Raw genomic sequence first — 27,302 nt, 5'->3', positions numbered from 1 at the left:
ATACTTTGTTAAGCTCATACTTTGGACATGTCATATTTTAAGACAATCAACTGGTATGATTTATAATTGATGAGAAACACTCCTAATACGTCAGTCACAATGGTTAAAATCATTTGGCGAAGGTATGAGGTCGTGGAACTCTAGTTTGCTATCAAATCTGTATTATTTTTATTCCTGTACAGTAGATGCAGACGAGGGATATTCCGCTAGAGGTCGTTTTGGAGTTTTTGCCATCTGACGACCTAGCGTTCTGGTCACGTGATCACACGGCAGCCATTTTGATCTCGAAGAAGAGAAGTGCAGAAATTTCTTTGGTTAAAACCGTCAACTTTCGGGTAAGTAACAGACTATGCGACAATCGTATACCCCTAAGGTGTATATATAAGTCCATCCTTGCTATAGTGCCGTAAACTGTGAGGTGAATTTTGGTGTTATGGAGGGAAATTTCAGGTTATGACGCAGCAAGGTCACCCCAGGATACCGGTTGGCCTCACGAAGGAGAACAGTCGTCCATTTTCTCCCCGTGTTTTGTCACGTACTCCCTTCAGTCGAACGTTTTCCATGGCTATGCTGCATTCACGAGGGCGTACGTGATTTACGTACATACGAATAAAACCTTACAGTAAACATGTTAGCGGGTCCGTTTAAACTATTCCCTTCCCTTTTACTTCCATACTGCCCCCCTCCCCCTTGAAGTAAATTATTTTGAGATGCAAGGTCATCGTTTTTGTAGGTCCGAGATTCAATGTTGTTTGGTTTGGGGTTAAACCTATAGTTAGTCATGACAGACCTTTTCTGTTAGCGTGGATTACAATCCTTGACTTTGGTTCGCTATGATATATTGAAATGGATAGACGTTATTTTTCATTGCGGGACAAGCAATTGCAACAACCACTTTCTCTAGTCTAGATCATGCTCCAAAATTATGACAGTTACTCAAGCAACTGGATACAATTTTGAAACAGACGTTTCAGACAGCATTCCCTATCTTTCGTCAGTGACTAAAGTAAAGGGAAGAATTGGAGAACCAAGTTTTATACCCCGCACTATCCCCCAGTGGAACACCTTGCCTGGCGCGGTTGTGACGGCTCCCACCGTTGAGTCGTACCGTGCCAGGCTGGAAGCCTGCCCGCCTAAGCTTGGGACCTCCTACCACCCTACTTTGCCCCTCGCGGGGTCATCTGGGGGTATCTTAAGTTGAAGAAACTTGTTGAAGTTATACCAAAACTCTGAATTGATACGTTAATGAGGTGAAGACAATTTAGGATGGTTCAATAGAAGACTCCTATAGATTATCATTATGGTTTGGCTATCAAAGTCATACATTGTGCAGTTCATTAATCATTCATTTAAGCTATCAAATCACAGTTAATATTTTGGACACAGAAAAAGTGTCAAATTGGGAAATTTCTAATACTGATGAAGAATTTTATAACACATTGCTGGCTTTCAAATTTTGTATATCTGTATTGTTATTATCAAATTTGCAACTATCGATTTATTCACTGACAAATTACAAGAGATTTTACATTACAGATTTAGAACTACATGTAGCTCCATGTGTTGTTTACTGTATTTGTTATCTCCATGAAAAATGGAGGTATAGTTTTGGGTGTGTCTGTGTGTGTGTGTTTCCGGACTACTGTAAGCAGCATAACTCAAGAACCTCTTGATGGATTATGATGATATTTGGTATGTGGGCAGGTGTTGTGAAGCCAAAATTCAAGGTCGATTTTGGGCCCCCTGGTATGTGACCGTGGTACTGCAGCAGAACTCGATTTTTTGACCTGGACATGCTATGGTCTTGATTTTTGTTGTTGTTGTTTTTGTAGAGTTCAGCGATGGCAGAACCAGAGCCAGGGACATACAAGGTGGCGGAAGCAAAAACCGCTCCGTTTGACGCCCGTTTCCCCAACACAAACCAGGCGAGGTACTGCTGGCAGGGCTACATCGACTTCCACCGCTGCACCAACATACGGGGCGAAGACTTCGAGCCCTGCCAGTACTTCAGGCATGTGTACCGGGCAATGTGCCCCAAATCTTGGGTAGGTCAATACACTGAAAATATCATATTACTGAAGTGCTGCGTACCGGTACCGTAAAAACTGATTACGTACAGGTCCAAAATAGCGGATAATGAAGTACCGGTACTGTGCCGATATAAATTTACACCAAGTATGTGCTTATTTCTTGACTGATCTCCTGACCTCATGCAATGCCAAACTTGACCAAAGTGATACCTTGGAACAGAGTAACTAATATGCAACCGGTCATTCAGTGGGTTGGGGTTTTGTGCGCGTGAGAAATTTGCGCGTGAAAAATTTGCGCGTGAAAAAATAAAGTTCAAGTAATGTGTCAGAAAATGTGCACTACAAAATTCTTCGTCAGAAAAATGTTACCCCATGATATGATTTTGCATCTGTTTCCTGAATTTTGGGTTTGAATTTTAGGTCCCTTGGGAATATCTAAGGTGACTCCCAAGGGATTTAAAACCTTTTTGGAGGTTTAATGCTTAAAACTTGAAATAAGATGACCCACAATGGAATTAAGTATCACAATTAAATTGTTGCATTCTACAGTACAAAATGTTGTTCTTTCAATCTACAAGTGATTTTTAAGTGATTTTCAAATGTTAAGTTTTCACGCACAAAAAAATTTGAAATTTGCGCGTGAAAGCATCTGCTTGAGAAAAGATGAAATTAGGCTAATAGAATGGAGAAAAGCTTCAAAAAGTTACATTTTACAATACAAAACCTTATATAAGTAAGTTGACTATACCGGTATGCAGGGATCTCCCCAGAAATATAGAGCAGGATGGGGGGAGGGTGCTAAGCATGTAAGATGTATGTTGTGAGGGGGCAGAGCTGTTGCATTTTGCCTTTTCCAGACACAAATGGAAGACATTTCCTGCAACTTCAGCTTTACATCTTGTCTAAATGTAATCTCGAGTTTTGAGCTAAATTACTGGGGAAATATTGGAAGAAACACCCTATCTTTGAAAATCAACAGGATGGAGCTGGGATTAGAACAGGATGGAGGAGCTCCACTGTTCCATTCTTTAGGGAGATCCCTGGGTATGTATTTGTTAAAGATTTAAGTGATTTTCAAATGTTTAGGTTTCAAGCCCCCAAAAGTTTAAATATTCCCAAGGGACCTATTCCCAAGGGACTAAAAAATCAAACCATAAATACAGGTGTCAGATGAAAAATTATATCATGGGATCACATTTTCCTGTCTAAGAAAATTATACAGTAGAATCCGCTTAACTGCACCACCCATTTGTCAGCGTTTCTGGTGCAATTATCCGGCTGGTGCAATTATGCGAAATGCCCAGCTGGACCGCACCACCATGGGCGAGGGGGTGTATTGGTGTATTGTTAGTCAGAAACACTAGCACAAAGAAAACAGACGAAATTATTCAGTTATTAACTTTATTTATTGGCCCTTTGCTGAAAATAAAGAAATGACTACGAACCTGTTTTAAAAGATTTTGCATTCTTTAATTTTTCCATGCGATCTACCGCATTACAACACACGTAATGTTACAGGGGAGGCATTCTGAAACATCGTCATGCCACTCATGGGATAACAGTTTCTGTGTTACATTACGTAGAGTGCAGTTGTCGATTTACGTTAATCATGTACCGCCATGAAACTAGGAATTGAAACAAAACTTGGCTACTGATTACGGGTGACCCGCCCGGGACCTCCCATACGATTCCTATCAACGTAACTGTCAATGGAGACCACCTTCTTTTGAGTTTTGTTACTCAAAACAGTTTTAAACATATTGGCGGTATTGCGCCTTTACACCGGCAGGTATCGGCTCATTTGTACCGCGTTTGCCGATTTTAGCGCACCTTTTCGGTTAACTTGTCGAGGATTTTTGAAAAAAATTGGTGCAGTTATCCGGCATTGGTGACCATGCGCGGTGCAGATATGCGGAGTCACTAACAATGCAGTGAATGGGAACCGGTTTTGGATATTGGGATTCGGTGCAATTAAATGGAAGGTGCGTTTATCCGATGTGCAATTAAGTGGCTTCGTCTGTACTACACATTTTCTGACACATTTTCTGCACGCGCAGAAACCCCGTTCCCCATTCTTTTTGATTCAGGCAGGCCGGAAGTTTTGATAGCATTTGGCATTTTAGGCCAAGGGAGTTTGGTGGTAGGAAACCTAGTTATGTTTTTTGAATAAAGATACTGACAAGTTGAAAACAGTTAATGTTTTTGTCATTGAAGAAGTTCAGAAAAACACATGTTAATTTTTCAAATTATTCAGGTACAGGTCCGGACCTGTACCCAAACCTCTGACCGGTACCTGATGTTACGTTTAGGAACGCAGCACTATATTATTACTGATAAATACTTATGTGATTCATAAATTCCTTTTTGTGTGGTCTTGCAAGGAATGAAACATGACGTTTTGGACCTAGGAATAAAAGGTTGTGTTACCGGTTACCTAACAGATCCTAGCAAAAACTGGTGACCCTAGCCTTTTTTTAGGGGAGTTGACCGCTGGCAGGAGACATAATATTTTCGATCTGAGCGATGAAAACTAGATTAAGGTTTCAAACAGTTGATATAAGAATGTAAATACTTCAGTTAATTTACATACTTGTGTGTGTAAAATGTACACATATATCTGTAATATTATGCAGAAAATACAAAGTGTCCTGATGCATTTCAGTTTGACATAATTTTTAAACTGTACTGGTTGGACCACTTCAGCTGAAATAAAAAAAAAAATGACCCAAATTTTCTTAGGACCATAATAGGAAACACAACTTGAATATTCCTAGGCCTTGGGAATGATACATGATGAAATAGCTACCTTCGGAATGGGAACTACTTAGAGTTGGAGGCATTGAAAAAGTTGTTAACTAGTTAATGGTTGCATTCTTCCTTGCCAATCAGGATGTATAAGGCAATGGTATTGATCGAGGTAGCGGCCAGTCCTGTTCCTCATGTGTCAAATCAAGTTACACTCGCTTTTCCTCTAGTGTATTACCCATGTAGTTTTCTCTCCCACCTTACAGTGTTCATACTATAGTAAGTACGTGCCAGTTGCACCACTGTCTAAAATGTGAATACCAGATTCGGAGGTTGAAACCAATGTTGTTGCAATTTCTTGTTTGAGGACACAAAATTCTCTCAACTTCTGGCGCATTTCACATTGAAATGTGTTTTTTCGAGTGGGTATGACATAGATACAATACAGCACGGTGTATTCTGCATCTCTCTCGGTCCCAGCCCTCCCGCGGGTCGGATCGCCCTCCGGCCGTCGGGTGATCCTATCTGCGGTCGGGCTGGTATCTCGTGTGATGGAATACCCTGTGTTGTAATCTATATTTATGTCATGCCTGGGCCTGATACGGGTGTTCCGGACCGTGCGATAACTATCCAGATCACACAGGCTTCGGGAGTGTTATCACACAGGCTTCCATAGAATATTTTGAATGCATTTCGAGCACGCCGGTTGCGCCGCCGTCGGAAATTCGAATACCGGATTTGGACGTTAGAATCAATGTTGTTACAGTTTCTTGTTTGAGGACACAGAACTCCCTCAACTTCTGGCGCATTCCGCATTGAAATGTGTGTTTTCTCGGGTGGGTGTGACCAAGGTATGACAAAAAATAAAATACAACACGGTGTATTCCGCATCACCCTCGGTCCCAGCCCTCCCACGGGTCGGATAGCCTGCCGGCCTATGGCCTTCGGGCGATCCGACCCGCGGTCGGGCTGGAACCTCGGTTGATACGGAATACCCTGTGTTGTAATCTATATGTATTACTGTACCACTATCTTATGTGTAACTCCTATCCTCTCCTTCTTCAGACGGAGGCTTGGGATGAACAGCGTGAGGGCGGTACATTTGCTGGGAGAGTCTGATGCTGCCTACCCACAGAGCACCATCCTACCCTGCTGTGTTCCTTAATGTCATACTAGAGGATATTGTTGTTAAAGTTCCCCCAAATGTCTACTCAAACCACAGGAGAAACGTACTGTACACTGATTCCAGACAACACACTTGAGTGAAATGTTTTAAACAATAGAAATGTGTAGCCTTGACTATGGAAAGGTGAAAATCACTATTGAGTAAAGTGCTACCTCTGTTCAATGGCAGTAACAAACTTGTCTGAATGGCTGTAGTGTCTGCTCTATGTTAACGCTGTGATATCCCAACCATTGGCGCAAAACACAACAAATGTGACCAATAGTTACCCCAAATTCCTGTATGTCAATTTGAACTGGATGATAACTCTCATTTAGTTTATGGATATGAATAAAGTGTTTAAAAAAACCCAGTCAAACTGTGATCTGTTGTTCCTTTTTAATCATTTATCATACATTTACTTCTCGTAGGGTTTCCTATGCAGGGTTATTCCATGGCATAAACAAATTCCTTGATTCAAGGCATTCCTTTATGTCGTAGAATAGCCCTGTGTAGGAGGATGGTTTTGATATGGTAGGGTTGAAATTCTTTGCTATGTGCCAATGTCATCGGTAGCTGTAGCTAACACCATAGGGCCCATAGTGTAGCAGAGGTCCCCAGTATGTTTCGAGTCTCGATCCTTAAATTTAACTTTTAAGGCACCCAGAGCATTTTATGATGCTTGAAAACTGGAAATATTCTAGTTGCTGTAATCTTTATGAAATTGACATTTAATGCCACTGCTAACCACATGTGGGTGCGGATTTCATATCAAAAGCGGCACAAAAAGTAAGCTACATGGTGATCTTTTAGTTTCACGCGCCTAGTGTAAATAGACCGCTACCATAGCCCGCCCACCTCCGTCAAAACGTAGAAATGCAAAATTAAAACATAAAAATGCAAAATTTGACGGACATGCAGTCACTCTCTCATTGGTCGAACCGCTAATTGTGATGGACAGTCAGGATCAGTCTACTAGGACTTGGATTTTCTATCAGTTCTCACCACACAGCGACATCATATATTTGCTCCTTTAATGTCGATATGTAATGAAGGTATTGTGTTATTGAAACTTACTATGTGTAGTAATGACTAGAAATTGGAGTTTTCTTATTCAAGTTTCAAGCCTCATAAAATGCTCTGGATGCCTTTAAAGCAACCTCCGTTTCGTCACTTTGGTTGTGAAAAATTCTGTCCATATCTTTGTCATATAGCCCAGATTAATGATAACTCTATACTATTCCAAGGGAAGATAGGGGTACAGGGAAGAAAAGGCAGAAATACAAAATAGGGGGAGGGGGGATGGCTGACCAGACACATGAAGAGAACTGACTTGAGATGTCAAATTGTGGTCTTGGCCTATTCTCCAAGCAGAGGTTTCGATTGGGGTGCTAGCTTTTAACACTGCCCTACCTCCAAATCCAGACGGTCCAATGATATTGGTAGTGGAGGGGGGGCAGTGTTAAAAGTAGAGGCCACTACTAGCCACCCCCCCTCGAAACCTTTGCTTGGAGAATAGTCTTTGCCTTGGTTTTATTTTCCTTGGAATATCATTTAAAGTTGGTAAATTGATGGACTTTCAAGGTTTTGCTGAAACGCATTACTAGTATTTCACATGCATTTTTATAAACGTAACTGAGCACACGTAAACATTAAGTTTTTAATTTCCCCCCAAAATCAATGGAACGCTGTCGTAGTCATCGCCGAACTGTTCCTATGGTACATGAGCGCTGATTGGTCAAACCACAATAGAATTTGACACAATGGATGTTACCGATCATCTCATTGGTCGCTAGACATTCCCATCCAAGCAACAATTGTGACGTCATGAATGTTTACTATGGCAAAAAGCAGGAGAGGGGGAGGACGTGTATGCGTACGCGTGGTTTTGGACATCAAATTGGTTGCTTTCTTCGTTGCAGTTAGACTTCGGCCCAGTAAAAGGTAGGCAATGCCTGTATTGAGCTCTGGATGTTGATTTGCAGCGAATGTGGGTTACATTTACGACAAAGTTTACCGTTGATTTAATTAACGTTACTCCTGAAAAGGAGGGGGATCAACTGTGTTGTTTGTTGAACGGTAAATTTCTGCCGCGTGACACTCGACGATTTACATACGAGCATGCAGTAGACAGTTATCAGAACGGGATGTACTAAATCTTTGATATTGTTAACAGTGTTATCACGGGTTTAAGCATTCAAAGTAAACGTTTACTGTAAAAACTTGTGTCCACGCATGCAAATTTGCAGTTGCAAGCGCCTGGAAAGGTTTGACTGTGAACGTATCAATTCAAAATTTGTTGATGTTTATTATGCTAATATGTGCCCTTCTGAACTAAACTCGTTACAGTCTTTAGATTTACGATCTCATTTTGAAGAATGTGAACCTGTGCTTGAGGTCATACTATTACTAGGTCGCGTAGAAACGGTCGCCTGGCAACGGCGCGCGTTGTTGTGATCGGTTCAAGTTGGTTGGTTGTGGCATGTGGGAGCTCCTGCCGTAGGACTCTCGTTTCCCTAATTATCCGCCATAAAACGGGGTCAGTCAAGCTTGGAGATTTTCAGTACACACCATGACAACTTGACGAATGTTTAGGAAGGGCAGGAAAGGTAGGTAAAGCTCCGTGTACACGTTTTAATTCTGGTCGTTGATATTTCGCGCGCTCTGGTAGCTACTCTGTTCAGGAACATGCCCCCCCCCCCACTTACACGGAAGAACTTCATATAACCTCATTGATTTCAGTTTGCTGTTTTTGCCTTCTTCAGAAGTAAGGTTTGCATCTTAGGATGATTGATAGAGAGGAAGAGAGAGAGAGAGAGAGAGAGAGAGAAAGAAAGAAGACCATGAGTAACTTTTAGGAATTTCGGCTAGTATTTTAGTTTAGTAAACGACAGAGTAAATCGAGTGAAGGGCACAAGTACAAGTATGTACAATGTAGGTAAGATTACATGTTGTTGCTAGTTAGGTAAAACGTGGTACAGGAATGCATGGTCAACTTGCTAAAATGATGTCCTTGCTGAAATGTCTACCAAAAATATTCATTGTTTTGACAAAATTTAACGTTAAGCGAAAGTCATAATTTTGATCAACAATGGACAATTTGCAATGTTAACAGGTTACCAGTGTGAAATCAAAATGAAGCTAGACAGACTTCACAAAAAGGAGGAAAGAATTCCTGGAATTACCCTCTGAAACAACAGTCAGAGGCATTAAATTCTTTTTTCTCAATTTGTCTTTAAAACACTAATTTCAAATTCTTTCACTGTGGTGTTGGTACGTATACAGCCCATCAAACAGTTTCCCATCTCAATATCTTCCCAGTTCGGTTGCTAGGTGATATCACACCGTCTGGTTGCTAGGTGATATCAGATACCACACCCTACTGCTGGGCACTCGGACAGCACCTTTGCGACAGTGACCGCGTGGGCTCCTTTGTGAAAAGGTAGTGCCGGGGAAAAATAAAAAAAGAAGTTTACACATCACACACACACGCACACAGACAACACCTACTCTAACTGAGCCCACCTCTTTACCAAGGCCAGATCACAGCAAATTTATCCAGCTATAGAACTATAATTGTACTTGAACTCTGTATTAAATGGTGAAAGTAGAAACAAGTGACATCGGCATACATTATCATAAATTATGCATAACAAATTTAAAATGGAAGATATTATAGTATGAAGTTAACTATGATATCTCAACTATGAAGTTACCTATGATATTTGAACTTTGAAGTTACAGATGATATTTTAACTATGAAGTTACCTATGATATTTTAAGTATGAAGTTAACTATGATATTCTAACTATGAAGTTACCTATGATATTCTAACTATGAAGTTAACTATGATATTCTAACTATGAAGTTAACTATGATATTTTAACTATGAAGTTACCTATGATATTTTAACTATGAAGTTACCTATGATATTCTAACTATGAAGTTACCTATGATATTCTAACTATGAAGTTAACTATGATATTTTAACTATGAAGTTTACTATGATATTTCAACTATGAAGTTACCTATGATATTCTAACTATGAAGTTAACTATGATATTCTAACTATGAAGTTAACTATGATATTTTAACTATGAAGTTGCCTCTTTAATGCCCTTTTGTGTTTGACAGAGCAGTGAATCGTATTGAATTTGACTTTGGTCTGGCCTTTGACCCCTCTTTCCATCTACACACCCACACACACTCTTCCCTACAATAGAGCCCTGCACACACGTTTACCTCCCTAGTACACAAGTGTTAAAGTAAGGACAGCTCACAGCAGCTCGGAAGGGCCAACATGGGGGGACACAGGTACAGGTAGTATGCGTGCCTGCTCCAGTAGCATTGGACTAGTCTCAGGGAGGTAGCCCCCTGGGGAGACCCCAGAGTCGTAGAAAGTCAAAGGGGTGCGGTGTAGGGTGTTGCCGTAGTGTAAAGATTTGCAAGGGCTGTATCAATTCCAATGTACTTTCACCATTATACATCAGTCAAACAAGAAATGCCATGATTCACAGTAACCTTTGCCAATATGTCACTGCATCACATTTTGATGCAACCATGCATACCTTCCTTTTGTGTTTGTTTATGTTGTGCTACAATGTAAGAGTGATTTTTGTTCTTATTTGAAGTCATTGGTACCGAGTAGAACAACAAATAATGCCATCAGTGGATGATTACTGCTGACATTCTGACTGGCTGCCTCTTTCTCTTTTTTTTTCAGACCACCCAACCCTCTGATCTCCAAGTTACAACGTAAGCACTGCTGTAAAACTTTTCACAGGGGAACTACAAGATGCACTGTGATGTTCACAACTTTTGCAATGACTTTTTCATTTCAACTAGCAGCTGCTGAATTGATAATCTCCTGAAAACACCACTTTCAAAGATGTGTTTGACTCCCTTTGCTTTCATCCTGCAAAGAAGTTCAACATTCAAAGATATCGCAGCAGAATATCGGGAAACCTTTGCAGGAGTCATGTCTGGGTCAGGATCTAGGATGTTTTTTCCAGCAATTTACCAATCACTCACCCACTCTGTCGCAGCACTCAGGTCCTAGTCCTAGACTTAACTTAGTCTGTAATGCTTCAAGTACAAAATTTTGTATGTCTTGTATTAGGCTACACCAAGTAATTTTTATGGATGACGTCCTTTGGAGACCCTAAATCTAATGCGAGAGCGCAAAAAAACAAACAAGAAGGGCCGAAAAAAACAAGATGCCTAGATTTGAAATATAATAGTCAACGACACATGTTAGGACACAAATTGAATGAGAGAACACAGTGTAACAACTAACAATTCTTTTATTCATCATGAAAAAGCAATAATTTGAATAAATCAGTTGAAGTTGAACAGCAGTTGTTGTCCTGTCCTGTTTCTTTCGATTTGCAGCACTGTCGTAACTCTTTGATCATAGTTACAGGAAGCGGAATTTCTTGTTTTTTTTCTGGGAACAGACCAAAATCAATGCGCGCGCGGACGTCATCCATAAAAATTACTTGGTGTAGCCTTATGTTCAGTTAACTCAGGTACAAACTATAAGCATAGTATGGTGGACTACTTTAGGTTAAGTTATGTAGATAGGCTTCTTTAAAGACAGGGTAAGTAAAATACAACTTTAACACCCCTTTGTCTCAGTAGCTCATTACTGGTACTCTAATTTTTTTTCTGTTCTCTTTACTTCTTATCCTCACCAGGTGGATATGGAAGGTGTGGGGGCATCTTCTTTGTCTCTTCCCTCAACAGAAATTATTTTACAGAAATTATTTTCTCATACGAAGGATCCTTCAAGAAATACAACTCAATGATATACATGTTCATACATGACTAATTCAATTGCTCAAACGTGCCATTAAAAATTTTGAGTACTGCTGAAAAAAGACCTTTTGAGTAGTCTCCAACCAGACCCAATAGATTGCAAAGACCGTATCCAACTGGAAGAAGGAGCTTATAGTGCAATCTTGGGTCGGCTATGAACACTCCTTCTGCCTGTTGGATACGGTCTTTGCCAACCCGTAGGTCTGCTTGGAGACTACCTTTTGAGTACTGCTGAAAATAATTCCAGCTGTTGAGGGGAATCTGGTTGTCTGTATTTCCCCTCTGTTGGGCGGTGACTGGTCTCGCCTCCTCGCAAATGGTGCCGTCTGGGCAACAATAGCTCTGAGGGTGCTGGCACGCACTCAGGGCTCTTGGCTAAACGAGACCTAATAACATTCTTACACTATGATTGAGGCAACTATGAGTATGACACAGTGAAAAGGCATTTCTCAGGATTTACAGCAATCTTCAGAGTACTTCTGTTTTTCAAACTGTTTGCATACTATAGGATATTTGGAGTTTCTTTTTTCACATCCAGGGATCTCACCTGCTGACGTCGAGGTGTCTGCCAGACACCTTCTTCAGAGCTTCTGACTGGAGTACTGCTTCTCACCGCTTTAAGTAGCCGATGTAGGTGGCGCTTTTGCGGCGAGAACGCAATCCCAAACGTGGCTGAGCTTGTATCCCCCCTCGTCTCGGTTCATCACTGGTGATGTGACTTCCTGATCCATCCATTATTTTCGGATGTTTGCATACTATTTATGACATGTTAATTTTTGTCTCTGGTACCATGTTTTCTCAGAATAATGAATTGAAATGAAATTTTTGTCTAATCATGTTTCTCTCCTACATGGTCTGAGATTGGACAGACTGGAAGTTAGACAGGTAAGTTTTAAAGTACTTACAGCTGAAATGCACATGTGACATGTACATGTCGTTAGAGAATATAACATCTCAACAGAGTTGCTGAATGGAGAGCATGTAATTATCCAGTGTATGTACAAACAATGTATGTTCTCAAGGCACTGCATTTCAATGCTTTTATTTTCCTTTTCACACTGTTATAATCCGAAATGATGCCCAGGTAAAGTAATTGAAATGCTAAACTTGAATGAAATATACTAGTATGTGGATGTTTGATTAACCTGAGTTTCTTTAACAAGATCTTCTATTATTCAATGCCACCAAAATCAACTAGATGTCTGTAATTGCTACTTCGTGAAACATCTTGACAGCGGTGAGGCGTGTTCCACTGGATGTTGGTCCACCTAACCTCATGGCGGAACACCCGCAGCCGTCTTAGTCTTTAGGCGCACGACAGGTAAATGGCGGGTTACGGCTGAATTCATTTCTGGAAGAAATACTTCGATTTACAACACTGTGCAGCATAGAGCATGACAGAAAATGATATATGTATCACGAATAAAAGTATAGCTTTAAGATTGATTACTAAGAAAACTCAGAAACTCAGACCTACTTCAGCTGAAATTTTCTGTCATTTGTCCACTGAGATTGAACACATTTGTTTGTTTATTGTTTTGTTTATTGTTTGCATGCATGTGTACAATTATAAAACCATAGATAAACAGGGCAAATAAAAACATGCAGGGGGGCCAAAAGCCTATGTGGCTTTTCGTGCCCCCCCTCGAAACTAGACAGTAGTTATACATTATCAAAATGAGGCAAAATTAACGAAAGAACAAATGGAAATTATACCATTAATCCTATTGATACAAATGAAAAAGAAGAGGTAAGTAAATTTTGAGATGTTTGATAAAACAGTAAGCACCATCCATTCTGTACATAATGTAGATTTAAAGGCAATTCGTTAGAATGCAATAGAGCCGTTACAATGTTACAGAAGAAGAAAAAGGCACTCACGGGGCACAGCCATAGCCAGAGCAGCACTGTGGAGTCGAGCCTTTCGGGTCACATTCCTGACCATGGCCTGGGCCTTGAAAAATATGTAAAAAGCAATGATTAATAAGCAAAGAACAGCAAGTGCTGTCTCTCTTCGACCCAATTACTTATGATTAGACATCAAAAGGGCATCTGTATCAATATAGATTCCCTTAAGTGTAACGTTAAGCTCTCTGATCTGCATATACAGCAATTCAAAATTAAACAGCAAATATACTAGGCACTTTACAAACATTTAGCATCATCAACATAGGGCACCTCATCTAAGAATTACATCTGATGATTTATTTTTCATTACCCCTTTCGTTGTGTTTTGGCACATGGAAACTTAAACATTAAAGTAGATAGAAGTCAGCCTAAAACATCTGACAGTCTAAAACATCTGACAATTTTGGCACTTGTATGAAAGAAATCTACTCACAGTCCCTCTTCTGCCTGAGCTTTACAGAACCTCCGCTTTCCGCTGAAAAGATAACAATTTCCATGAATCTTTTATAACCATGCAGGGGTAAAGGCTAGAAAAGTTTCCTGTTATCAAACACAAATCAAAGCAATCTGAGCAAGGCATTAGGGACATACTCGTGTACAGAATATATACAAGTGAGGAGTCCAAGAGAAAACCTTTTGCCAAATTACCTTGGTTGTCTACTGGGTGGGCCAGAGTCGACACCAGGAGTGCCATTGCCAACAGAACAGACACAGCGTTCTTCATGGTGATCTTCCTGACTAGAAAAAAATAAAGTATTATTGCAAGATCATGCCCGTGGGCTAATTGCAAGTACATTGTAGAAATATAGGGAAAACATACATGTGACTGACATTGTTGTAACAAGACTACCTAATACTAATAAGAACAAAGTTGTATTCGGCACAAAGAAGTCATTACCTACAACAGCTTTTCTGAGACGAGACTTTCACTGTGACCTTTTACTCAATGACATGTACAATTCAAACTCTCGAGCTCTCACTGGATGGATTACTTCCGGACGTTTCGAGTGATATCCACCACTCTTCTTCAGCGTCACTAGAATGAACTAGCAGAACTAACAAGTGCTTATGTGCACTTTTCGTAATTCATCCAGGTCATCCAGTAGTAGTGTTTGAATTGTATATGAGTAAAAGTCACAGTGAAAGTCTCATCTCAGAGAAGCTGTTGTATTGTTTACCTGGATGTCTAACCTTCATCAACGTACTGTTACTATTGCTTTTTACAAGAAAGTAGAAAGGCAGCTTTAATCACATGTCAGAGTGTTCAAATGACGTTTTGTATTCAGTTGGGGGAGTAGAGCAGAGCAGAGCAACTTAGCACACCTGGTCGATTGCACTGGGGCAGAGACTAAACTGTTTTGTGCTTTCCAGTATTTTGGGACACCTCGTTCCTAGGTTTTATCTTTAATAGATGGTATCAACCAACTCATTCTAGTAAGACTGGTATTCGACTTTAATTGCATTGGAAAATGAGTGACCAATGAAAGAAATGGTGAACAAGTTACAATTTTGTCTTCCAAGACAACTCTGTCGTACGTCTTTATCAAGAGACAATGTGAAGATCAGCCCGCATTTGGTCTGTTAGCAATGGCTGGTGTCTGCTCTGGCCCACCCAATGTTGGTAAGTAATTATAAATGTGTGTACGTACGTATACATATGAGGTTAATTGGAAAGTGTTGTAGATAACAAGGGTAACTCCAGCCCCAGGCAAAGAGCAGCTCTAGAATCTGGGACAGGTAACCTTGCAGTCATCTGCTTACCAAGAGAAGACACAATGTACGGCTTCATGTGTTTTACAAGAACATTGTTGCCTCCCCACTGTTACCATGGGCTCTTGCCACCTACCCGCATTGAGAACAGCCTGGCCTTTCCCCTTCTGAGGAGTCAGAAGCAAGGGTGCCTCTTTGGCTGAACTGTTGTCATGATGTACCTAGTGAAACCGGGCCTACTGTTAAGCAGACGTACCCAACCCCCCGTACATGCCCGGCTAAATCCGAAGTTAAGCACATATCAACAACAACAAAAAAGATGTCAAAACGTCCTTCTGGTATACTTGAGTAGCAATCTTGAGATGGTGAGCCAAGGAAAATGGAGTTATGTAACTTTTTCTCTCTCTCAATCTTTTTCAGAGTATACAACCGATGATAGTACTTGTAACTTAAGTACATGTACCTCCACCTTCTCATTTTAATGCTGCATCAAGAGTTAAGATGGGATATAGTGTACATTGATTGTATTGTGAAACTAGTGACCAATGAAAAAAATGGTGAGAACAAGTTGTTATTTTGTCTTGCAAGACAACTCCTTGTTTTTAGTCAAGAGACAATGTGAAGAACGCTGTATTTGCGATTTTTGCGATGGCTCTCCTGATTATAATTATAGATGTGCGTACGTGCGTATACATATGGGGTTACTTGTTAAGTGTCGTAGATAACAAAGGTAACTTCAGCCCCAGGCAAAGCACAGCTCTAGAATCAGGGACAGGTAACCTTGTAGACATCTGCTTACCAAGAGAAGACACAATGTACGGCTTTATATGTTTTACAAGAACATTGTTGCCTCCCCACTGTTACCAAGGGGCTCTCATCACCCATACGCACGGAGAACAGCCAGGCCTTTCACCTTCTGAGGAGTCAGAAGCAAGGGTGCCTCTTTGGCTGAACTGTTGTCATGATGTACCTGGTGAAACCGGACCTACTGTTAAACAGACGTACCCAACCCCACGTACATGCCCGGCTAAATCCGAAGTTAAGCACATATCAACAACAAAAAAAGATGTCAAAACGGCCTTCTGGTATACTTGAGTAGCAATCTTGAGATGGTGGGCCAAGGAAAATGGAGTTACGTTTAACTTTTTTCTCTCTCAATCTTTTTCAGAGTGTGCAGATGTATACAACCGATGATAATCACAAGTACCTGTAACTTAAGCCTCCACCTTCTCATTCTAATGCTGCATCAAGAGTTAAGATGGTATATAGTGTTTATTTTCAAGTACTATCATACTTAGTCTTCTTCTACAGGAAAAAAAATACTTGTCCTTCTAAAGAATGTTTCTTTCTATATGTATGGAAGAGCCACTCACCGTATTACCTACTAGCTGGCCTCTGCTTGTGAAGACAGTTGAGTTGTGAAGAAGTGTGCGGTCAGAGTTGCCAACGTGGCAGGGACTTTTAAAAGAAGTCGTGTGATGGGCAATCATGCTGTCACACGTACACCAATCAGAACCCTTTACGAAATAATTATGCACGAGAAGGAGTGTCTGTTAGCTGTGCATGGCCCTTTAATGATACAAAGATCCTTGTGGGAGACCTTGTGATTAGCATACAACCTTGTCTTAACTTACTATCCTATTGAACCATCTGAAATTGTCTTCCCTTCATTAACATATCTATTCAGAGTTTTGGTATAAAACCTAGCTCTACCAGATCCTTCTTTAGTCACTGACGAAAGATAGCGGATGCGATCTGAAACGTCTGTTTCAAAATCTTATCCAGTTGCTTGAGTAATTATTTTTGGCGAGACCTTGTGATTTCTTTTCATTCATTTGTGACAGTCTGTTGCCCACCTGCAGGTTACTGGTGTGCATTACCCTGAGCTCGAGGTAAACCCAGACTGGTCAAAACGGGTCAGTGACATTTAATAGTCCTTGACATTTCATAGTCCCTGGCAAAGCAGAGCTGAGGCTTACAGTCGGGACAGTGAATTATCCTCAGGCTGGTACATATAGAATACAACACGTAAACAGCGATGACAGAGCCTTTCCCCAGGGATGCAACCTTTCATAATAAGCATCGGGGGAAAGAGCCTTCCAGGCGATCCTACCCGCGGTCGGGCTGGTACCTCGGGTGATAGGGAATACACCGTGTTGTATTTTATTATATGCCATACCCAACCGAGAAAACACACATTTCAATGCGCAATGCGCCAAAAGTTGAGGGAGTTTTGTGTCCTCAAACACAAAACTGTAACAACATTGATCCCAACCTCCGAATCCGGTATTCGAATTTTCGGCGGCGGCGAATCCGGCGCGCTCGAAATGCATTCTAAATATTCTATGGAGGCCCGTGTGATACAACTCCCGAACCCTTTGTGATACGGATAGTTATCAAACAGTCCGGAACACCCGTATCAGGCCCAGGTATGACATAAAATGGCAGAACAATCAGAACTAGAGTTTGGCTACCTCATGGAGTGTTCCACGGATATTCTAACATTTTAAATGTCCTGAAGGAGGCACCTGGTCCACGAAGACCTCATTTGCATGATTAATGAGAAAACACTGTAACTCAAGATTTTTGGTATGTATATAGCTTACTTGATGCTTTGTAAGATTAGATGGCAATTATGCAAATCATATTCTAATTTGCATTATTAATGAGGAAATTTTTAAAACTCGCTGTAATCCATGATATGACTATTAGAATATGTGACATTTGTAACTGAGAAAGAGAGGAATGTTGATAGATAGGAAAATATGCAAATGAAGACCTAATTTGCATAATTAATGAGACAACTATTATACAATACTGGTAAATGACGACAATTTCATACTTGCGGCATTTGGAAGTTATGTGAATGTCAACATCGTTGAATCAAATTATGCTAATAAAGACCTCATTAGCATAATTGATGATAAATGTGAGCAAAACCTTCTTTGTTAAGCTCATACTTTGGACAACTTCTGTTATTTGGGTGGAGAAGACGATCAACTGGTATGATTTATAATTGATGAGAAACACTCCTAATACGTCAGTCATAAAGGTTAAAATCATTTGGCGAAGGAATGAGGTCGTGGAACTCTAGTTATTGATTTAGTTAATGTCTACTATTATTCAATATAAATCGTAATATTTTGAGTTTGGTCTGAGATTGGATAGACTGGATGTTAGACAGGTAAGTTCTTACAGCTGAAATGCACATGTTGCATGTACATGTCGTTAGAGAATATAGCATTCCTCAACAGAGTTGCTGAATGGAGAGCATGTAATCATCAAGTGTATGCTGAAATACAAACAATGTCACAAGCCACTGCATTTCAATGCTTTTATTTCCCTTTTCTGTTGTAATCTATTCTCCAACCAGAGGTTTCAATCGAGGGCTAGAATTGGCCGCAATTTCTAACGCTGCCCTCCCTCCAGCAGTGTTGAAATTGCAGCCACTACTACTAAGCCACTACTTGAATGAAAAGTCTAATGCAAATATATGGATGTTTGATTGATTAACATGAGTTTCTTTAACAAGATGTTTTATTCTCTAATGCTACCCAAATCAACTAGCTGCATGTATTTGCTGCTACTTCATAATCGGACAGTGGTGAGGCGTGTTCCATTGGATATTGGTCCACCTCAACCTCATGGCGGAACACCCACAGCTGTCTCAGTCTTTAGGCCCACGACAGGCAAATTCTGGGCCCCATCTGAATGCATTTCTGGAAGAAGTACATTGGTTTACAACACTGCGCAAGACACAGCTTGACAGAAACTGATATGGATAGAAGAATAGCACATGAGGTTTAAGATCAACTACATGTACTAAAAAAGCACAGACTTCAGCTGAAATTTGCTGTCATTTGCACACTGACATTTACCACATTTCTAGATAGAACAGTAAGCACCATTCTGTATGTAATGTAGATTTGTAACCAATGCCTACCGATCTGTGCAATGTCTTACTCGTAAGAATGCAACAGAGCTGTTACAATGATGAACGAAGAAGAAAAAGGCACTCACGGGGCACAGCCATAGCCAGGGCAGCAGCGTTTAGGAGCAGTCTGGCCCGTTGGGTCACAGGCATCACGATGGCCTGGGCCTTGAAAAAATATGTAAAATGCAATGATTGATATTGAGCAAAGAACAGCAAGCGTTGTCTCCCCTCCTCCCAATTACTTATAAATTATTAGACATCAAAATATCATCTGTATTAATATAGATCCCCTAAAGTGTAACGTTTTAAAAACTCTATGATCCGAGTGAAACAATCTAAAGACCATACCGCATATACAGCAATTCAAAATTAAACAGTAAATATACTAGGCACATTACAAACATTTAGCATCATTAACATAGGGCACCTCATCTAAGAATTACATCTGATGATTTATTTTTCATAACTCCTTTAGGCCACACCAATTTATTTTCTTTGTTAACGGAAATCATAAAAAAATTTACAAAAAATGCTAGATTGGAAAATCAGCATGAAAACAGAATCTCAGAGGAATGTTTCTACTTTGTGAACACAGTATCATGGTGTGAACAGGGTCAGCCGGTCAGGTGCAAGTTTTCACCCCATCCTTCTGTTTTCATGATTTTTTTTGTGCTAAAACTAAAAATGAAAATCCGTTAACCAAGAAATTAAATTGGTGTGGCATTAGTTGTGTTTTGGTTCGTGGAAACATAAACCTCAAAGTAGATAGAACTTAAGTCTTAAACATCTGACAATTTTGGCACTGCTATGAAAGAAATCTACTCACAGCCGGTCCGCTTCTGACTCAGCTTTACAGAACCTCCTCTCTCCTCTGAAAAGATAACAGACAATTACCATGAATCTTTTAGAACCAGGGGTAAAGGCTAGAAAGGTTTTCTACTATCAAACACAAATTAAAGCAATATGAGCATTATTAGGGGCATATACTAGTACTCGTGTACGAAATGTATGTGAGGAGAGAAAACCTTCCGCCAAATTACCTTGGTTGTCCACGGGATGGGCCAGAGTCGACACCAGGAGTGCCATTGCCAACAGAACAGATACAGCGTTCTTCATGGTGATCTTCCTGATTGGAAAAAAATAAAGTATCATTGCAAGATCATGTCCGTGGGCTAATTGCAAGTACATTGTAGAAATATAGGGAAAACATACATGTGACTGACATGATTGTTGTAACAATAGACTACCTAAAACTAATAATACTAGAGTTGTAGGCACAGAGCAGTCATTACCTACAACAGCTTCTCTGAGAAGAGGCTTTCACTGTGACTTTTTACTCAAAGACACAATTCAAACTCTCTCACTGGATGAATTACGGAAATTACTTCCGGAGGTTTCGAGTGATTTCCAACACTTCTTCAGCGTCACTAGACTGAACTAGCAGAACTAACATGTGCTTATGTGCAATAACTAGAAAAACCGGTTTAACATGGCAGAGTCACAAACTTACAAAAGACAATTATAGCAGTTCCTATGGTAAGACTACACCATAGGAACTGCTATTGTGAGTTTGTGACTTTGCCATGTTAAACCAGTTTTTCTAGTTATTGCACATGTTAAGCACTTGTTATAAGTTCTGCTAGTTCAGTCTAGTGATGCTGAAGAAGAGTGATGGATGTCACTCAAAACGCCCGGAAGTAATTTTGGTAATTCATCCAGTAGTAGAGTTTGAATTGTATCTGAGTATTGTTTACCTGGGTGGTGGGCCACGGAAAATGAAGTTATGTAACTTTTTTCTCTCTCAATCTTTTTCAGAGTGTACAGATGTTATATATGCAACTGATGATAATCACTAGTACCTGTAACTTAAGCCTCCACCTTCTCATTTTAATGCTGCATCAAGAGTCAAGATGGGATATAGTGTTTTTTCAAGTACTAGTATGCTATCATACAATATAGAGATCAGCTACCTAGTCTACTGTTACATGTAAAAAATACTTGTCTTTCCAAAGAATGCTTCTTTCTATACGTATGGAAGAGCCACTCACCGTATTGCCTAATAGTAGGCCTTTGATTGTGAAGACAGTTGAGTTGTGAAGAAGTGTGCGGTCAGAATTGCCAACGTGTCTTAAAGGAAGTCGTGTGAAGGGCAATTATGCTGTCACAAGTACACCAATCAGAATGCTTTACGAACTAATTAAGCACGAGAAGGAGTGTCTGTTAGCTGTGCGATTATGCTGTCACAAGTACACCAATCAGAACCCTTGAAATGAAATAATTATGCAAGAGAAGGAGTGTCTGTTAGCTGTGTAATTATGCTGTCACAAGTACACCAATCAGAACCCTTAATGAAATAATTATGCAAGAGAAGGAGTGTCTGTTAGCTGTGCAATTATGCAGTCACAAGTACACCAATCAGAATCCTTTACGAAATAATTATGCACGAGAAGGCGTGTCTGTTAGCTGTGCTTGGCCCTCTAATAATACAAAGATCCTAGTGGGAGACCTTGTGATTTCTTTTCATTCATTTGTGATAGTCTGTTGCCCACCTGCAGGTTACTGGTGTGCATTAACCTGTGGTAAACCCAGACTGGTAAAAACGGGTCAGTGACATTTAATAGTCGCTGACATTTTATAGTCCCTGGCAACGCAGAGATGAGGTTTACAATCTGGACAGTAAATTATGCCGGTACAATAGCAGACCAATCAGAACAAGAGACTGAAGACCCAAATCTCCATGAAATTTGGTTTTATATATGATGTGTTTTATCATGGAGGTATTAATTTTCCTCATCACCAGCTGTTGGGACCTGGGGAATTCTTGTCCTTGATTTGAGACTAACAGATGTGACTTCCAACCACATGCCTACATGTAGAATGAAGGTGTAGATATCCCTCATTACTAATGCAAATTCAGTCCCAATTTGCATAATTTGCACTTCAGTTTGTACATCTCTGTCCAACCTACCTGCATACCAAATAACATGAAAATCTGTTGTTACTTTCTTCAGTTATTCTCCTTAGAAGATTATTACAAATACACTATTGCAGTTCCAGTGACACATACTAGGGGGCCCAAAATCGACCTTGACCTTTCTCCTCCCAACACCTACCCACATACTAAATACCATTACAATCCATCTACACGTTCTTCAGTTATGCTGACTTTAAGCATACGGTGACACAAACATACACATGCACACGCAAACACACATGCAAACGCATGCAAACAATATCCCCATGAAAAAGTCTTTTTTCATGGAGATAACTAGAGTTTGGCAACCGCAAAGAGTCAGTTCCACGGATATTCTAACATTTCAAATGTCCTGAAGGAGGCACCTGGTCCATGATACTGGCAGAGACAAAGGCTGTCCAAACTGTACAAGCTAGCGAAGGACAGTTCTCTTCAAACACTGTAAAATACACAAATTCATACTTATTGTGTTTATTGCAGTCACTTCAAGCTGGGTACATGTACATTCATGGAATGCAAGCATCAAAAAGTGTTGACAGCATTAAATGGTGTTGACATTGCTCTAAATGGACTGTGTACAAGGCACGTAGCTTTAACTTACGATACCAAGATGCTGAAGTGATGAAATCCTCATTGCAGTAAGAATACTTTTCAAACAATGGTATTATGAACAGCTGCCAATGGTCTGAAACATCACGATCATATAGTATCTTTACACATTACGAAAACCTGTCTTAAGAACAACAGCCAGTATGAATGCTTTTATGTAAGTGAAAAACAAGCATCTGAATACTGTGTCTCCAACACAGAGTTGTGCATACTTAGAATAATTGGTTCATAGTGAAGGAATAAAGGCCCTATTCTATACAAACATACTTGGCAGTAACAACCAGGATTATAAACTATGATATTATGTATTCATATTTGTAACACAAGGAGAAAATTACAATGTATGTAGTAGCCAGGGGCCATATGGATCATAACTAAGACAGTTACATGAGCCTAAAGACTACATCAGGGATCAAAGTGAGATCTACAGTTTATTCGTTCCAACCGGAATACTTTCATCAATGACAGTATACATTATATACATTTTAGGTACATATCAATAATGACTGTTCTACTTCTAGCTAGAACCTCGAGTCTTCTAAGGAAAAAGACATCCGTTACTATCTTCTGTGCACACCTCTTCCAGGTCCTGGCACTGAGGTGGCTGGACGTAGAGCTGGGGAAAAAACATGAAACAAATTTAGAGATTGCTTTCCAAAAGTACCAGTTCCAAGGACAGCAATGCCACAGCCCTGTCTGGATCAATTGGTTACACCATGATGATTTAAAACTCTTTAAAAGTATGTAAGCATACACACCTAGCAGTTAAACTGAGACACTCCTTAATTGATAGTCAAGTTCCAAATAACATTACCATAACTACTTAATGAATCATCAAATACAAACATCTTGCCATTCTAGTAAGCCTTGTCCCTTCCTGAGTAGACTGGGCTTTACATTAGAACAGCAGCTGACAAGGTTAATCAATTACTGTAAATGCAGAAATTTTTGCGGCGGTTTTATGTTCACGGTTTTTGCAAGCTCTTAGCCGCGAACTTAAAACCACCACAAACTTTGCCCTCCTACCCCCTTGTCTACTATTGTCTCAAATGAGAACTTAAAACCACCGCGAACACACAATTTTCTCCCTACCGCGAAATTAAAACCATGCAAACTTAAATGCATTTACAGTAAGTATAACCTGTAGTAAAGTTTCAAAGTAATCGCATACTGTATCCATCACTTAAAACATACACACATCTTGCTACTGTTGTCATTTCATTAGTAAACTGGACTATACATGGGAACGGCAACTGATTACTATAGGTTCATCACTTACCCTGGTCCACTGAAGGTTTTTTGGGCTGTCTGTGATGCGCCATCACCCTGTTATCATCTGTCATCTTGACGTCCTGGTCATCTGGGACCTGGTTACTGTGAGGGAGATGCCAAGACCGTGTTAGTTTTCTCTTTGTAACATTTACACTCAACTATATATCAACACCTACCTCATTATCATGTCTCACAACAACATCCTTCATATTATAAACAGGAAGAAAAGCAGGCTGATTTGGCAGTGCTAGTTTGTACTGACTGGACCCTCCTAAAAGCAGGACCCCTATCGCTTGATTCGTTGGCTCGCTCGCGTAGGGGCCCTGCTCTTTAGCCCCGGTAGACACGGTTCTGTCGCCGTCACCACCAAAACAGTTTCAGCCAATCAGAGGGTTTGCTAAACCTAATCTAGAGCAAAAGCGCAAAGGACGCTGGGAAGCTATCAACCAAGCAGGTTACATGTACATCTCACATCGTTACTTTAGGTTGAGAACAAATTAACCGCCAAATTGTGCCAAATAAGGATAGCTCGTTTATTATTCATGAGCAACTGTCAGTAACGTTGCCAGAACCGTGTCTACCGGGGCTAAAGAGCAGGGCCCCTACGCAAGTGAGCGATAGGGGTCCTGCTTTTAGGAGGGTGACTGACTGTGGCCATTGAAATCCTTACTTTAGTCAACCTTGTTTCCCATGCATGTCATGTGATTTTAACATCTCCTTATTTGGCTATATCTAGATGATGCCAAATCACCATGCACTCCTTATTCCCTCTAGTGCATTATAGAAGCTCATAAAGACGAAATAAAAAATTAAAACACAGCTGAAAAAAACTGCACAAAATGTGCTCTCACCCATGTTGTAAGAAGAAAGGATGACTAAGAGGATGAGGAACTGGCATGACTGGAAAGAAGGTTGGGTGGAAGTACCTGAGTGTGTTATATGTAATTAAGGATGAAATGGAAGACAACGAAACACATATTCACTTCATGTGGAGAGAAAAGGTATACAGGCTTGCATTTCATTTGAAGAAATCTTAAGAGAGAAGAAACATAATATGTTAAAGAAATTTCAAATCGACATGTTTGTCATCATTCAAAAATAATTGAAAATTAATCGTATACAGGAAGGGGTGCAAGATTAGATGTACAACACATAAAGATAGATATAAGAAAGACACAAAAGAAACATGATGGACAACTGGATATCTAATTTGCATGAAGTTTCTATTCTGAGTGACAATTAAAATAAAATTCCAAGAATTCTCGAAAATTGCACACAATACTACACCATTTCAGGCGACATACCGCTGGAAAAATGCCTGTGCAATTTCTAGAATTCTTACAATCTGCACACAATACTATATCATTTGGCTCGCCCCTGAGGCGTCGCCAAAATGCCACAAGCATACCTGATGACAGTATGTCTCTCTTTTTGAGCGATGACATCGTCATCGGTGAAGAGGATTGTGTGGTACGGCGTGGGAGCGTCACATGTGGGCAGGATCCCACGTGTGGTCGGCACCATGCCCAGGATACCATTGTACACAACAAGGTCATCCACCAACACCTGGATAGATACACATGCATAGTCAGATTTAGTACTAAAAAAATCCCCAGCAATATTGTACAGTGATTGTATGTATTATGTAACAGTGATGATAATGATGTTCATCCATCGTTGTTTATGAAGACCTTGACTTCAGTCGCCCTTGTGGGTGCAGGCGTGGCTGATGTAACGTTATAATTATGTAGACTAAGTGTATCATACATTATTGCATAGTAATATTATATTTATTGCAAAAACAATGCAGATGTAACATTATCTAGAAGTTGCACCTCAGGAAGATCGTCTAATCTTTCAACAACCATATAATCATGGACGCACATTCAATAAAGGTATATTTCGAAGGTTCAAGTTGTCGTTTCTGTTACTAACACTAAACAGCAACTTTAACATTACCAGATACATTCATTTGAGCAAGGTGGGAGCTCAACTTGTGTTTTCTACAGTGAACCATGCAAGATTTTCAACAGTGTGTACTTGAACGTACCCCAAACTCCTTCACACCCCTGGTTGGAGTCTTGCTGTAGTTCCAGAGTTTAATCATGGAGACTGTCTGTGGCTGGTCAAATATCACATACACTCTGTTGATCTGTTGAGACAGGAACAAATCAAGTCTTAAATGTATTCAATGCTGTTCAAAGTCAAAGAAATAGACTAAGACTGCAGGTGACGTCTTAGGGAAGGTGAGGCCACACCAATTTAATTTCTTGGTTAACAGATTTTTATCTAAAAAAAAAAAATTTGTAGACAAAAATTATTTTTTTCTAAAATTCTTTTTTTTTTTAAATAAATATCCGTTAACCAAGAAATTAAATTGGTGTGGCCTGAGGTATGGATTGGACTATAGAGCGGAAAACTGTTAGGTCAAAGAGGTGTAAGGACAAAAATAATATACGATAGTACAATTTTCTTGTGAAACATGGTTTACTAAAACACAAGAGGCGAGTAGTAGTCTCCAGGCTCCCGGGATTCGACCCCCGCACCGAACCCTGGCCGCCAGATCCCGACCCCAACGCACTAACCGCTAGGCTAAACGGTCTGGACCCGTTAGACTGGTCAGTTGGTGGCGCTTGAACTCCACTGTTACACTACTATGATAAGAACAGACGGTATAGCAGTTACAAACTTGAACTGCCGTGGCATAGTGGCAGAGCATAATGACTGGTTTTATTTGCAAACAATTACATACACATACCATTGCAGCCTTACCGGCTGAATTGGGGTATGGGATAAAACATTCAATTGCTTATACAAGTTTTACCATAACTTAACATTTTTAAAAACTATACACTTGAGTCAAAAACTACAATTCATTCAATAACTCTACGGTAAAAGGTAATGTGGTGTTCTTAAATCTGGAAGTTCTGCAGCTGAACGGTGTGAGTTTGTTCTTTGACCTTAGATCCCTACCGTGGACGCTTCCCCGTTTCGGAGGGAGCCAACTAGAGAAGGTGGGGGATTTAGAGATGGACAGTGCAAATTTCATACACAGATTACGTCGTCGCAGGTACAGGGGAGTGAGTGACAGCTGTTCTAATGCTCTGTCGTAGCTAACATAGTTTTTACCTAGAATCAAGT

General features: G+C 40.2%; 3 protein-coding genes and 1 long non-coding RNA gene across 15 annotated transcripts in view; 2 read left to right on the top strand and 2 right to left on the bottom strand.

Moving 5' to 3' along the window:
• LOC136440105 (uncharacterized) overlaps positions 1–27,302 on the top strand; it is a 77,915-nt gene that overhangs the window by 31,282 nt on the left and 19,331 nt on the right. The window lies entirely within an intron of this gene.
• Positions 152–6,308, top strand: LOC136440103 (uncharacterized). Its single transcript, XM_066435915.1, has 3 exons — positions 152–335; positions 1,833–2,045; positions 5,841–6,308. Exons 1-3 carry the CDS (start codon positions 186–188, stop codon positions 5,892–5,894), a joined length of 417 nt encoding a protein of 138 aa, XP_066292012.1. The 5' UTR covers positions 152–185; the 3' UTR covers positions 5,895–6,308.
• Positions 12,765–21,732, bottom strand: LOC136440104 (uncharacterized). Of its 9 annotated transcripts, none has more exons than XM_066435920.1 (5): positions 21,355–21,732; positions 14,311–14,400; positions 14,096–14,137; positions 13,636–13,708; positions 12,765–13,105 (listed from the first exon to the last, which is right to left on the bottom strand). In XM_066435920.1, the coding sequence occupies exons 2-5, from the start codon at positions 14,384–14,386 to the stop codon at positions 13,054–13,056; spliced, it is 243 nt and encodes an 80-aa protein (XP_066292017.1). In that variant the 5' UTR covers positions 14,387–14,400; positions 21,355–21,732; the 3' UTR covers positions 12,765–13,053. The 9 variants fall into 9 exon arrangements, 7 of the variants coding, with proteins under 7 accessions (XP_066292017.1, XP_066292016.1, XP_066292018.1 ...); XM_066435919.1 differs by lacking the exon at positions 21,355–21,732 and adding an exon at positions 20,671–20,856; XM_066435921.1 differs by lacking the exons at positions 14,311–14,400; positions 21,355–21,732 and adding exons at positions 20,347–20,432; positions 20,671–20,837.
• Positions 22,736–27,302, bottom strand: part of LOC136440101 (katanin-interacting protein-like) — a 48,062-nt gene continuing 43,495 nt past the window's right edge. For 3 of the 4 annotated variants that reach the window (XM_066435908.1, XM_066435909.1, XM_066435911.1), the window contains 5 exons: positions 26,212–26,313; positions 25,570–25,727; positions 25,013–25,087; positions 24,169–24,263; positions 22,736–23,505 (listed from right to left, as the gene is read on the bottom strand). In XM_066435908.1, coding sequence (XP_066292005.1) covers positions 23,450–23,505; positions 24,169–24,263; positions 25,013–25,087; positions 25,570–25,727; positions 26,212–26,313 — 486 coding nt within the window. In that variant the 3' untranslated portion in view covers positions 22,736–23,449. The remainder of the gene's footprint in view (positions 23,506–24,168; positions 24,264–25,012; positions 25,088–25,569; positions 25,728–26,211; positions 26,314–27,302) is intronic. The other variant, XM_066435910.1, reaches the window with a different exon arrangement.

This window comes from Branchiostoma lanceolatum, chromosome 8 (genome assembly GCF_035083965.1).
Source record: "Branchiostoma lanceolatum isolate klBraLanc5 chromosome 8, klBraLanc5.hap2, whole genome shotgun sequence".
In the NCBI taxonomy this organism is placed as follows: Eukaryota; Metazoa; Chordata; class Leptocardii; order Amphioxiformes; family Branchiostomatidae; genus Branchiostoma; species Branchiostoma lanceolatum.
Note: the sequence above shows the minus strand (reverse complement) of the source record. Positions and strands in the feature narration are given on the sequence as shown.